Source organism: Cryptotermes secundus, unplaced genomic scaffold (assembly GCF_002891405.2).
Source record: "Cryptotermes secundus unplaced genomic scaffold, Csec_1.0 scaffold979, whole genome shotgun sequence".
In the NCBI taxonomy this organism is placed as follows: Eukaryota; Metazoa; Arthropoda; class Insecta; order Blattodea; family Kalotermitidae; genus Cryptotermes; species Cryptotermes secundus.
The window spans coordinates 842,192-857,254 of NW_019736411.1; the positions used below are offsets into that span (position 1 = coordinate 842,192).

The 15,063-nt window shown below is 38.9% G+C and overlaps 2 protein-coding genes across 3 annotated transcripts in view; one reads left to right on the top strand and one right to left on the bottom strand.

The window, feature by feature from the left end:
- LOC111869945 (opioid-binding protein/cell adhesion molecule homolog) overlaps positions 1–11,669 on the bottom strand; it is a 162,514-nt gene extending 150,845 nt beyond the window's left edge. For both annotated transcript variants that reach the window (XM_023861843.2, XM_023861841.2), the window contains exon 1: positions 11,544–11,669. In XM_023861843.2, coding sequence (XP_023717611.1) covers positions 11,544–11,631 — 88 coding nt within the window. In that variant the 5' untranslated portion in view covers positions 11,632–11,669. The remainder of the gene's footprint in view (positions 1–11,543) is intronic.
- Positions 1–15,063, top strand: part of LOC117282745 (sodium channel protein Nach-like) — a 101,073-nt gene that overhangs the window by 50,505 nt on the left and 35,505 nt on the right. The window lies entirely within an intron of this gene.

The window sequence follows — 15,063 nt, forward strand, 5'->3', positions numbered from 1 at the left end:
TCTTTAGGATTGAAGAATAAGCCAAGCAAAGAACCAGCGTGGAAGCACATGATAACCAGAGTCCAGGTCTTTTTTTTTTTTTGGACGAACAATTTTTCTTCTTGCTCTCCGAAAATAATGCAAGGATTCTTCGCAGATGTTCTAACAGTCGGGCACTCTTTCCTTAATTTTGTCTTCAGTTAAATATATTTATAATTTCCTTCGCATGTCATTACTTCCAATCCTATCAATTCTTTTACACTCTAGGACGAATTTTATCTCTTACTACCTCACTGCCAAATGTTCTCTTCTATATTATAATACTAAATTTCTATTTTTTTATAATATTATTATACAAGAGTCAGGACAATAAATTCGTAATAAATAAACCAATATTGCAATACTAATATTCGTTTATTTTATATATTAGCTACATGTTAAGATTCAACTAGATCATCATCAGGCAATTTTCATGAAATGTGCTACTCCTTACTGAATTGCATTCCTAATATGGATCCATATTACTGATCATTCACAGAAATTTCCTGTGTTTCGTTATTTTCGAAAATCAATCTTAAAATTTAAACATTTATAACTCAGATAAATGTCAAAACTTAAAAGATGCAAGTTAAAAACTACATTTTTATTGTTTATTAATTCGAGCGTGAAATACAAGTCTATGATGTATCGTAGATTAGAGGTGTTTTCTGTGAGTCTATGTTGTTTTCAATTCTTTGTGCACATGAAAAAAGATTACAGATATTCTAATACGATGTGGGATAAATGGTTACTTGCATATTACATGGTGATTTTCCGCATGTAATTGGTGTATGTTCTATTTTCCTCTTGTGGTGCATTAAGTGACGGTGGTAAAGCTATTCTGTAATGCTAGTGGATATTTTAGTAGGGCCTATCTCTTATTTATTTCCTGTAATTTCGATTTCTTTTTACTTACATGCATGTTGTATCGTGTCCTGTACAGGGTGAACGTCTTCTTGGTATTAGACAGTTGTTGTTCCCCTTCTGTGCTTCTAATTGTACTAACTACTGTTTAATGTCATGATCGTCATGGTCGTCATGGTGGGTATGTTTCATAGGTCATGTGATATCCAAGAGAGGGGGTGCTTTTATCTAATTGGGGTGGTGGTGGGGGTATATTTGGGGAGTATGTTTTGTTTATTATTATGATGGATATGTTTTTATTCTTAGGTCGAATATGGTGTTATGTGTATCTGCAGAGGTATCACTGATTTGTAATCTTCGTTTATTTAAATTATTTATGTGGCATCGTTCAAGAGTATTTAGTGACTGGCCTCTCTTTTCAATATGTAATATTTCTAATATTTGGTTCACTGTGCCGTATGTGCCCTGTGTTATGCATATGTAAAGCGAATTTGGAATTTGTTCATTTGTTTCTATGGCTCGAATATATGTTCTTTATGTCGGACTTCAATTGTACGTCCTGTTTGTCCTACGTATTTGAGTGGATATTCGTTGCGTCTTAATTGGTATACTCCACTTTGGTTATATGCGTCTATTGTTCCCCCTCTTCATTTCGGGTGGTTTCGGTTTGCATTTGTAGTTCCGAATGTTATTCTTATGTTAATGTCCTTGAATAATTTTGTGATGGTGCTTTTATTATTATCCTGGTTTTACAGCCCTTCGATGGACCTTGGCCGTTTTTTCAGTTTCTTGATCTTATACACAACCTGAAGGGCTCCTTGGCCTGGCAATCATCCTGTCGCAAGGCCTCTACCTAAACACAGAATAACACAAATAAAAAAACGGAGGCATTTGTGCCTTGATTTGGATTCGAACCCACGATACCAGAGTTCGAGCGAGCGAAGACAGTTCATGAATTAGACCGCGCGACAACTGTGATCGACGAATGTCCTTGTATGGGGACCATAATACACTAATGTGGCCCATTTTGATCTTTGTGTCTCTTGTGAGTTACTGGTAGGAAGTTGGTGTTTCCGTTTCGGGTGTACTGTCTGTTGATGATAATCGTTGTTTTTTAATATTACTCGTAAAAATCTAAAGTTATCCCTGTAAAAGGCCGTGAAGGCCCATACGGTTGTGAGACGTCGAGGATCCAACTTTTCCTATAGACAGACGGCTCACAGGTGGCGGTCAGATTGTCAGCCTAGCCAGCCTTACGAGCCGGCCACCCTTTACCCTCCAGAAAGATTCCTGGTGCCGGTCAAGGTAGCCGAACGGTGTAAGGCATGTACAGTCTTCGCTCACTCTGAAGCCGGGATTATGGGCACGAATCCCAAGCAAGGCATGGATGTTTGCTATGTGTATGTGTTTATTCTGTGTTTATGCTGTCCTGTGTTTAGGTAGAGGCCCTGCGACGAGCTGATCACTCGTCCAAGGAGTCCTACCGTCTGTAAAATGATAAAATGAAAAAACAACCTCGACACCGTAGCGTATAAGAGGAACGGATTAAGTAAGTAAGTAAGTAAGTAAGTAAGTAAGTAAGAAGATTCCGTGTACTCATTCCTGTTATGGGCTGAGTCGACCACAGGGCCATAGTGCGGCTGGAAGGAATAGGTAAATTGAAAAATATTCACCTCATCGGGATTCGAACCCGCGACCTTCCTGTTTCTAGCATAGTGCCTGAAACAACTACGCTATCGCGTGCCCCAGTATTTTTCTTTGTATGTGAATTGTATATTTATTATTTATTTCATTTTTATGACTATATTTCTCACTCGTCTTTTGTTCTATTTTCCATGAGAGGTTTTGATTTATTAAGTCCCATAGGATACCCCATTCGTTCACGTTTTGGAGATGTACGGGTTAAAGGACTTAGATTAAATTTTATATGTTGGGCATACTAACATTTTATTTAATTCTATATACGTATCTTATGCATTTTTTAATTCCGTGTGTTTCGCTACGGATTCTTTATGTGAATTCATTTTTATGTGTTCATGTTTTGGTATTATGTTTTGTATTAATATGTTCTATTAAAATCAATTTCGCGTTACAATTCAGTGACTTGAGTTTAATGTTATTGTTTTCTTACATTATTTCATTAACTTCTAGCTTTCAGTTCTCCTTTTTAAAGTTCTTATTATAAAGCTTAATATATTTTCTAATCCATAAGTTTTCTTATTTCTATCATCATTTTAATCATATTTTATATCACGGCCTTTTTCTGAAATGCAACTGTCAAATTATTATTTTATTTGGCTGCGAAAACTTTTCTCTGAATTGCGTTGTCTTTTTTCGGCGACTATTTTAAGACTTAATTGCTTACATATTTAGCTGTATTAACACACAGTTTTATTCGATGAATTCTCTGTATATTTATTTATTATCTGGCCAGTCCCATTTAGTTGTCTGTTTGAAGTTTCTGTATCTAACTGTAATTTAAAATTATTTGAAAATTTCCAATTTCTAAGTAAGCTGAAATTATAATATAGCCCTACTTGTTTTTATTTTGTAATAATATTAAATGAGCATTACTGACAGGGAGGTCGCGTTACACAGACCTCGAGATGGAACCTCTTGAAGATAATAAAGTTTACGTAAGATATGTGTTTTAAGCGAAGTAATATGTAGTGCACACAAACTCCCTCACTGAATCTGTGAACTGCACCGGGGAATGCAAATCAGTGCGTTAACAACACACCATTATCTGGCCTGCTGTACCAGAGGGAGACAAACGGACAGAGGCAGAGAGGGACAGAGAAAGCTAATTGAGTCCCGTGACGCCCTAACAACCAGCAGTTAATTATATTCCCTAGGTCAGGTACAATCACTTACAGGACTGATTGGGTCCCTCCAGCAAACACAGATCATTTGACGTAATGCTGTCTAAAATCTGGTTCATAAATTATTTTTCTTTTCAAAATCCATTATATTTAGCCTTCACTAAACAACCCTATATAGAACTGGCATTATAGTGCTATTGGTTATCAAGTTCGCATTTTAAGATATATGTTTCGGAGCACTAGGACGGCTATTTTGACTCAAGTCTCTAACATTTTGATATCCATTTGAACTTTTACCCTTCTATATCAAGATTTCTGCTCACAACGTTTCACCAGTTCTCGAGGGAAAACATGACAATAAATGAGCTGAATATTTATATAAAATAGATATAGAACTAACTGTAATAGGAAATTTAAGATGAATTCTATGCACCTGCATTCAGCTCAGACTTCTTCATCTTCACTCCCGTATCTAAAAGCGTAAGGATTAAGATATGTCTTACTAACAACTTACTCGTTTTTCTGCATGGGTGTAAAATTCCGTCTCAAATTCTAAGAGGGGGGATGAAGGTTGAGCATGTAACATTTTGAGGTTTTCACGGAGGTGGCTATGAAGAAAGCAGTCTTCTGGGATGTGGTGCCGTGTAGATATTGTGTTAACCGACGTTTCGGAGGAACGTATCACCATCTTCAGTGTAGAAGAAAGAAGAAGATTGAGGCGATACTTTTCTCCGAAACGTTGATTAACACAATTTCTACACGGCGCCACATCCCAGAAAACTCCTTTCTTCAAAGTTGAGCATGTTTGATAACACGGTGATGATGGTGGTTGGTTATTTTCTGGTTTATTTAATGATGTTCTCAACATCTCAGACTGTTAAAGAGTCGAATGGTAGGATGACTAGTAAACAACTAATTGCAAACACTTGAGAAGGAAGAGATCTTCACTTAATCGGTTACAATCCCGGAATTTTCCTAGAAGGACTGACTAAAACCACGGAAACCCTCAATGAATACGTCAGGTGTTCCGGCTGGTACCGTAACCGAGACACCAGAATGCAAGTCTAAAGCCTTGCTGCTAAAGGGTCGTGCTCAGTTGCAGGGCAATGATAAATTTTGAACTTAATGAGAGAATCTAACTGGAGGTTGAAGAATTTAAGTGATAAGCCAACTTCATAACCTGTACTCTCCACCACGGCAATGACTGGAAGGAAGTGTAGCACGTAGTTATAGGGGAAATGAGAAATGCTTACAATAAGTCGAAAGGAGGAGACCGCCTGGCGACGAAGGAGAATATGGGAGAACAATATTGAAATGGTTCTTTAAAGTAATACGAGAGGTCCAAGATTTTTCTCATAATCCTGTTCTTAAATACGTTCTTTCCCTATGTTATAATCTTTTCTAAAACAAGAATATTCTCAAATAATTTATATGTGGATACCTTTTAGCTTTGCTCTTGATTCTGACGTGTAAATACAGGCCGATTCTTTGATATTTCCTCTGGGTTGCGAGTGAGAAGTTTGGCGGTGTAGGGGCTTCAGTTTTATTGAAGAGGGAAGGGTTTGGGAGTGTGCCATTGACAAACCCATACACACACTACATTCCTTTTCTTCCTCTGCGCATTGTGCTGAGAAGGGCCAGGTCTGGAGAAATAGACTGTACCTAGGCATAAGTACGTACATGTTAGGCTCCAATATAGGCTACGGTAATTGCGTACACTTGAGTTGAGGTTCTCACAGTGGTGACTATGAAGGCACTGCCTTCAGGGATGTGACGATTTATAGTTAGGTAGAAGTTCATGGACGCTTCGGAAGACTTCACTGCCTCTGTCTTCAAGGATGAAGAGTAAACTAAACAACGAGCAGGAAGGAATTATCACACTTTAAGCGGACTACACGACGCGTAATAGCGAGTTATCACAAGTCCTACTTAGAGTGTCACCCTTTCCCTCCGACAATGCAGCTGCGGCCATTGTCCTGCTACGGCTCGTCCTATATCACCTCACTTCTCGCATAGCCCAGAGGCCAGACCTTAAAACGTGGCCTATATTTTATCGTTATTATATCCTATTTACTTCTTTTATTTATTTATCTCCTCATCTCTGTTTCTCAGTACATTAATGCGCCTACATTTTGTACATTTATATACTTATATACATATATATATATATATATGTGTGTGTGTGTGTGTGTGTGTGTGTGCAATGAGACAAAAAATTTCAGGGGAGGCATTTCCCTAAGGGCCGGAGGAGTCAAATTCCACTAAAATTTAACTCCTCATTATATAAACAGTAGTCTGATAAAAGTTTAGTTTGAAGAAAGCAGTCTTCTGGGATTTGGCACCGTGTATAAGTGGTGTTAACCGACGTTTCGGAGGAACGTATCGCCTCCATCTTCAGGGTAGAAGAAAATATAAGAATTCTGCAAGCGAAGAGACCGTGAGAACCGGTAAAAGCAGACCACCGGTTCTCATGGTCTCTTCGCTTGCATAATTCTTATATTTTCTTCTACCCTGAAGATGGAGGCGATACGTTCCTCCGAAACGTCGGTTAACACCACTTATACACGGTGCCAAATCCCAGAAGACTGCTTTCTTCATAGTCACCGCCGCGAAAGCCTCAAATCTTAAAAAAGTTTAGTTTGTTTACGTTTAGTACGGCATAAAAGTATTTTGAGAGATTTTTAAAAGTTTTTTACGTTCTGTACAGAAAATGTGTTTCGAAATCCGCAAGTAAGTTGCTTACGAGTATATTGCAGAGCCTTAACTCAGCGTCCTGGCCTTGGCTCCACTTGCTTATAGCGCTCCTTAGATGTCAACCCTTTTCCTCTGAAATCTATTCTGTTGCCATGGGGTCGGTAGATGCGGGTCCTCGTGTAATTCAGCGAGGACTCCTGTCTACCCAGCTTGTCTTAACGTTCGTTATTCTCCCTCTCAAAGAAGGTAATGATTGGTTTGGCTACACTGTCAGAAATTCACCTACTAATATTTCACATATCTTGCATTATTTATTTACTTGAGATTATAGAGAACTTTGTGACCAGTGCTTGATTACATGCATGCATGTTTGCATGCGTGTGTGTTAATTTAAAGTAGCGAGTCTGTAATTTGAATATACGGTAAAAACTTTATTAAGAACGCCATGTAAATGCTGTATTATGTAAATCTGGTCATAATTTTAAAGGCGATTTTACAGCAGCAGAGAATAATATTGTGGCATGACGACAGTATAGTTTAAGAGAAAAAACCATCCGCTGCTACGTAACGACCGCTAAACAACACGTGACGGCTGGTTTTCGCGACAACGGATACACACACAACAAGAGAAGAAGTGTTGGAAACAGTGTTTTCCATTGAGTCCGCCCCCAGGCTATATAGCGAGCATGAAATTTGTGTGCCTCTGGGTAAAACTTGGCCACTATCTCACTGGGGGACATAACAGAGAAGTAAAAAATGGTCAAAACAAAAAAAAAATCACTGTGCTGGCGAGACCCAGATATAATTTAACAGTCAGTAGCACTTACATAGAAAGACCAACCCCTCCCTTCTTCGAAAAAAAGGACCCATTTGTAAGGGATGTCTATGTCTTGGAAAGAACAAAAATCTCGGTCATAGATCTCTACGAGATCTGAAGTCAAGAATGACTGTGCTGGCGAGACACAATAGCAATTTAGCCGACGGACAGAAATATGAAGATATTTGGAGCCACGGGTTAGGTGCGAGGATGCCGCCAATCGGTAACGATATGAGCGGAAGAGGACACTTTTGGGAGCCGTTGCCGGACAGACGACTAATGAACACAAACAGAAGACTTAGCGCGTGCTATAGTGGTATGTAATAGTGGAATGCCCGGTAAGGAACGGAAGTTAACACTCTTCTAGTCTCGGAAACCGATTACGGTAGACAAGCGGCCAGAGGCATGTACTGTCTTCGCCCGCTCGGAAGCCGGGATCGTGGGTTCGAATCCCACAAAATTCATGGCTGTTTGGTGTATGCGTTTAATATGTGTTTATGTTCTCCTGTGTTTAGGTAGAGGCCTTGCTACGACCTGATCACCCGTCCAAGCGGTCCTACCTTCTGTAAAAATGATCGTGAAACTGAGAAATCAGCCCTACGCTCCAAAGTTGCAGCAACAGGAGAGAAAAAAGTCTCGGCAGCATCTTGGTTGAAGCACCTGCTGTATCAATATGCCGGTGTCTTCATTTGTCTCTACAATCGACCCGTGGGTAGTAGAGGGCACGGATAAGCCTAGAGGGATCCAAACAACTTAGTGGTAGAACTGTACCTTAACGAAACAGAGTAAGGTGTTCAGCCACAAGGAACAGTGGGGCCCGTTTGATTTCTCTCTCGCTCTCTCCTTTTTTTTTTTTTTTTTTTAAACAATGGCGTCTGCCTGAATTAAGTGCGTTAATCAATAATCGCTCTTAGACAGGCCTGCTGATTCTNGAACAAATATTCCTTTCATCTCTTAAACACTCACATTTGAAGCGGGGCGTGAAATTGTGTTAGGTCTGGCGCCAGTTCTGCAGCAGCTCACGAGCAGCCACTGAAGCTAGGATAGCAAATTTGAACGAGATTAACGATGAAATTAAGCAAAGAATAAATTCTGAGACTGATGTTATGATTTATCTAAAACTGTTAGAACCCGGCACAGTTTTCAGAAAACTAAATATAGTAGCGAATTTCTCATATGTCTGGTACATGAGTATGCAGTAAACATGGTCTCTTTACTGCCAGCGAGGAAACATAAATTGAAGAACGTGAATTACAGTGGTCTGCAAAATGTTTGCATGTAAGAAGGACGTAGGAAACGATAAATTTAAGATATTAAACCTACATTGCGAGGAACTGCGCAATATATACACGTCACCTAATTTTATTAGGATAGCGAAGTATAGGAGATTAAGATGGGTTGGGAAACAGAAGATGAATACAGAATTTTATTAGGGAAATTTGCTGAAAAATACACTTCAAAGACATAAAAAAATATGGATTTAGCGTGAGTCTTAGGCAGATATTTTGTGACGATGGAACTAGTTCGGAAACGTGTCCAGTCGCAAGCTGCGGTATTAGCAAAGAAAAGGTTTGAGTTCAGTAAACACAATATTACTTTTTATATTAGGCAACAGAACCGAATATAACAGCGTTCTGACGAGCCGAAGGCAACGCGTAGCTTTCTACAACTTCAGAATGGAATGTATTACACATGAGACATGCTTCTTAATATTTATTTTCATTTGTGACACAGACACTCCGATCATTAACTTTTGAACAGCTTCTAAAAAAATCATCGGTGAGAAATGTTAGCTTATCTGCTCCAGGTACGAAAATAAGTCATATAACATATATATACGTCGATTTACGTCATTTGCTCATGAGAAATGTCCGATAATAGTGGTCATGAGTGAGATCATGGAGATAACAAGTGAAATCTGAGGGGAAGAATCATACTTTAAAATTTGAGAGTAAATTAGCTTCACAAGAATTTCCTCGTCTTTTATGTAACCTGAAGGTTTATTAATATCTGCATAAGGCCGCGCCATAGCTCAAGCGGTTAGTCGCTGGCTTCCCACCGCGGCGGCCAGGATTCGATCTCGGGTATGGTCAAGTGGGATTTGTGGTGGACAAAGTGGCGCTGGGGCAGGTTTTCTCTGAGTACTTCGGTTTCCCCTGCCAATCTTCATACAACCAATTGCTCCACAATCACTCTCACCTATCATCTGGGGCTGGTACAGTAGGCCAGAAGTGGCCGCAGTCCAAGGGCCTTATCTCACCCCACTAGCAAAAAAAAAAAGTCTGCATAAGAACCAGTCACTAGAGCTATCCTGGGCCAGTTGAATTCAATCCACACCTTAAATTACTATAGCTTTAAGGTCTATTTAAATATTATTCGCCTACCCACTCTTAGATCTCAGAAAAAGTTCTTCGTCCTCCAGGTTTCTATACCAGACCCTTATATTGGCCTACATTTTTACGAGCCGCATGTGCTCCATGCCTGCACAGCCGTCCGCTTTGATCTGAACATGCTAATAATATCTGGTGAATTCTACAAATTGTGAAATTCAACACTGTGCAAATTTTTCAATCTTCCTGTTAATTCCCTCTGTTTTATGTAGAAGTATTTAACTCAGCACCCTCAAACTAGAACAGACATAATATCTTAATAAGATTTATCACATGGTCATTTGCATATAAAGCCAAGATTATAACAGTATTCATGTCTTGAATAGCACTGCAGTCCATACAGCTAACGTATATGAATCAGAGAAAGCTTATCTCTTTGGTCGACTACAGGAAACATGTATAAATTTCAGACGTCATATGACATGCAGACGCTTTGAAATCAAATGAGCAATCATTAGAATTATCCGATGTCATACATAACAGAGAAACTCATATTAAAATACATTATAATGTAAATCTTCATGGGAAATTGTCATAATTGTTGTAGATTAGAAGTTACGAAAGTGCTCCTACTTTATGCCATAACAAATGCACCCGACATCTACAGAGTGAACCGTTTAAGATCATAACCTCGAATAACACATTCATAACCCATTTCATCAGGAAGATCTTCAGGCAAAATTTATGTCGCTTCAAGAGAAACACGCGGTGCACGAAACAGATGATTTGTATCTTTCGTTTTATACGAAATATCAAGGTCTGTTTCACTTTCTCAAATACAACTTTATTTTTTCACTCCCATAAAAGTTGTAGAGAGATCAGTATAAATTTTTCGACAAAAAATTGAGTTCCAGTCCGACGAACTATTTGTATGATACTGCGACTGGACGTACAAGAACGACCTCTGATAAGCGACTCAGCTTTCTCAATTCAGCAAAGCAGTAGACTGAGAGATTCACTCCTATGTTCTGAGTAGCGATTTCGAACGAAAGATTCGTCGGTATGGTACCCAATTTGTGATCACTGGATTCGTACTGACTTGCGGTATAGTGATAAAATCGTGCTCTATTTTAAAAAGCGAAGCTGACCTTAATATCTCATGAAAAAGAAATCCATATATAACCTGTTTCATATATCTTATGTCTTCTTTGAAATCATAAATATTTTATCTGAAGCAGCTCTTGATGTAACGGAAAATAAAAAGATATTTCATGTGATAACATTACGTGGTTCAGTCTGTACGGAGGGGTACCTTAAATACCCCATGTGAATATAGATTTCAATCTGCCGCAGTAAAATATAAAAACAACGGTTGAAAATATTTTTGAAGGGCTTACAAAATTGTCAGATGTAATGCTGTAGCTGTAATCATGATGAGACGTCAGGCAAAATTGGAAATCAATTCTGGTACAATAATGGGATCAAAATTTATATTACAGACTGCTTGAAACAAACATCCTAATGGCTTGACAATGATCGTTATTCTGACTGAAATTGAGGGCTTTCACGTAGATGATTGTTTAAAAATAACTTTCCGACATATCTCATGATTCCTTTTGGAGAAGGTTGTTACTACAATCTAGACTTACTAAATTTAGATGAGACATGTTTACTTAGATTCTTCAGGCAAAATATTAATTAAAGTCTTGTTATGTAACATGTTCATGTAGTTCAGAATCGTTTTAACGGACATTGCCATTAAATGGCAGGAAGTTTTGGCTTAAAGATAATTACTTGTAAAGCCTGCGATTCTCTTCCTTACGAATATCAATATCAATCTTTTGTTACGTTGTACTGTATTTATTATGAAAGATTGTAAAATCAGTTCTTCCAAGAAAACAGCGATTTTCTTAAATATCACTAAATTCTTCACTCACTAAAACGAAGAATTGAACAGATTAGTTCAACCAAACACTAAATGTGATATGCAGCACTCACCAGTGATGTCTGTGGCGGTGAGTCCAAGTGTGAGGAGCAGGATAAGCAGAGGGTACGTGGTGAGCACGTGGGAAGCGAATCGGTCCATGAGGCGTGCGAGGACTGTATCGCCTTCCCGAACAGCATCACGACTGCACAACTGCGCTTCCAGCCACCACAGCGATGTCAGCAGCTCGACGCCGGCGCCCTGCATGCACTGCGTCTACAATTCTGCAACACACTTATTAATCAACAAAAAACACAGGACGCTTCACACTTGAATTTTATTTTCCAAACATAGAATTTCGATGAAGAAAGCAGTCTTCTGGGATATGACACTGCGTAGATGTGGTGTTGACCGACGTTTCGGAGAAACGTATCGCCCCTATCTTCAGGGTAGAAGGAAAAATAAGAAAGCCACAAGCGAAGAGACCGTGAGAACCGTACAAGCAGACTGCTTTCAGTTGCCAGAAAACTGCTAGTGAAGTCTGAGAAGACTTTATGTATGTTGTAATTACAGTGATATTTGGAGTTATAATTCCGTGAGACTCTTAGAGTTTCTTGTATTTACAGTCTGTAAGTAGTAAATATGCAATCCAAAACCCTGTCGAGATTCACTCATACCCCTGACAACACTATAAAGAAAAACATAAATAAATAATAAATAAATAAATAAATAAATAAAGCTATCCCTGTAAAAGGCCCTGAAGGCCCATAGGGTTGTCAGACGTTGAGGGTCCCACATTATCTAGACAATAGGCTCAAAGATGGCGCTAAAGTTGACAGCCTTACGTGCCGGCCGCGAATTACTCCCCAGGAAAATGGTTTAATAAATTCCTGGTACTCATTTCTGTTAAAGGCTGAGACGATCCCAGGGCCATAGTGCAGTCGGAAGGATTAAGTCAACTGAAAAAAGAAATCCAATGACCTAGCCGGGACTTGAATCCGCGACCATCCGGCTTGTAGCATAGCCCACAGAAGCTTTAACCCTTCAAGCGTGTGCGACACACCATATGCATCCGCTCAGTTACATGCATCTAGCGTGAATTTAAGCGGGGGTAATTAAATCCCTCCAGGTGCTTTGTTTTCGCAAGAACTGAAGGTTTTGTGCAGACATTTACCTAAATATTTTCAAATAATGAAATTGCTATTTGAAAAATTCCAAAAAATTATATTATATTTACAATTGTTTACAGTTCATTATTATAAATGTGTACTTATATCTTATCAAGCTATTTCTTTTTCCCAGCTCTCCATATCCAGTGTCTAGTAGTTGACCTTGATGTGCTATTGCTCAAAACAGGCATCTAGGCAGAGAGAGGGTGTCCCTGGGCAGTTTTTACACCTGTATCTGGTTTGTTTTCGCTTTCTGTTTTTTGTACAAACCACACACCTTCTTCTTAAAACTTTATAATTTTCGGTTTTGGAATTTTCTTGAATGAAATGCTGTCCCGTCAATCTCGTACATTCCATGTCGGTATCTGAAGGACGCCCTTTGCACTTTTCTAAATTCTGTCCATGGGACTTTGCTATGATCTCATTCACTAAGTTTATTCTGAATAACAGATGATCTTTCTTGTTACCAGCCTTGCAGTACAGAATGTAAGCATTCAACGCTGCCATATTTACTAAGCGGTTGAATAATTTCTTGTACCACGCGTTTTGCCTTTTCCTTTCTAGCAAGAATGTTTCTAGTAGCTGATCTTTCAAGTTACACCTCCCATATATTTATTATACCCTATTACACACATAGGTTTATTTAAAAATTCTAACCCACCCTTTCGACTTACGGGTTGCATTTCGTCTGAATGTTTAGTAGTCAGCACTGAGACATCGCGCTTATCATTGCACTTCAACGCCACCAATTTCCCACACATTGCACTAACTACTTCTCCTTTCTTCAGTTTCTTTTTTAGATCTATTGGCATACCTTTGCGCGTGATTTTCACTGTTCCAGAAGCATCTGTTGTCCTCTGAACTAATCTCTGGAAAAGATCGGGACTGCTATAAAAACTGTCCATATAAACACATCTGCCCCGAGTCTCATAGATTCCCGCACAAATTTAGAACAACTTTTGTTGAGAAAAGATCTGTGTCTCTGGTGACTTCATAGCTTAATTTTGTCCATGATCCACTGTAAATTATAAAATTCCACAAATATCCTGCGGAATCACAGAGTTCAAAGACTTTAATCCCAAACCGGGAAGCTTTCATAGGAATATACTTTTCCACGAAAGTCTACCTTTCCACAATAACAAAGATTCGTCGACACTTACTTCTTTGCCCGGTATGTACACTTTCTGGAACTTCTTTCTCAAATATTCACTAACCGGAAGAATTTTGTACAATTTAGGATCTCTTTTTGCAATTTCCTTATTAGTGTGATCTACAAAATGGAGAAACCTGGTCAGCAATGAAAACCTTTCTCCACTCATTACATTGGGTAAAAATGGTGTTTCTAACATATGTTTCCTACTAAAATACATCCTGAGGTTTGGATTCTGAATTATTCCCATCATCATAAGCAAATATAGGTATACCCTAACATCATTCGAAGTTGTAGGAACCCACTTTTGAAACCGTGATTTCTTTTGGGTCAGGATTTTTTCTTTCTGATGAGCAAGAAAGTCTTCCGCATAACGATTTGTTTCATTCACTATCATCGTAATCAGATCGTCATCAAAAAATAACTCAAAATATCCGAGAGGATCATCTGCACACTGAACTGGCACTATTTGTTTCCCAACTAAATCACACGCAAAAGGTAGAAGAGGATTAGCACTGTCGACCTCTTCCCAAGAAATACCTGGAATATTCAGAGAAATTTGAGGTTCTTCCCCTTCCTCTTCGGAACTGGGATCGAGGATATATCCACATGAACCCACAGAGGTTGTATCCGAATCGACTGAACAGTTTTCGTCCAAAAGATCAAGCACTTCTTCGTCAGACAAGTTACGAGAGCAAGATGCCATGGTGAACTAAATAGCTCAGCTAAGGGACGGTCCCAAGGCAGAAAAGAAATAAATGCTGACATAGGCGTCTGATAACCTCGCTAGGCAACCTCGAACCCTAGGTTCGTAACATCGTAAATAAGACACCAGATACTAAGTGGTTGAATAATTTTTCGTACCACAATTTTTCCTTCTTTCCTACTAAAATATATTCTGAGGTTTGGTTTCTAAATTCCCATCAAAATAAGCAAACCTAGGAGTACCCTAATTTCATTCGAAGGTGTGGGATCCCACTTTTGAAACCGTGAATTTCTTTCGGTCAGGGGCAAGAAACTATCCCGACAGACAAGTTACGTCACCAGCTATCGGCTCCGCTAAGAGAGTTTCGCAAGGCAGGAAAGAAATAATAAATTCATAAACGTTGACACAGGCGTCAGGCAAATTCTACCCCTTGGTAAGTAACATTTTAATCAGACACAGCTGCTTAGTCGCCAGTAAAAAAAAATACAGACACAAACACAGATAACAAGCACTCAATGAAAGTCATCTAACAAATTATCTCTCTCAAAGCAAGTCGGAATGTGAGTGGG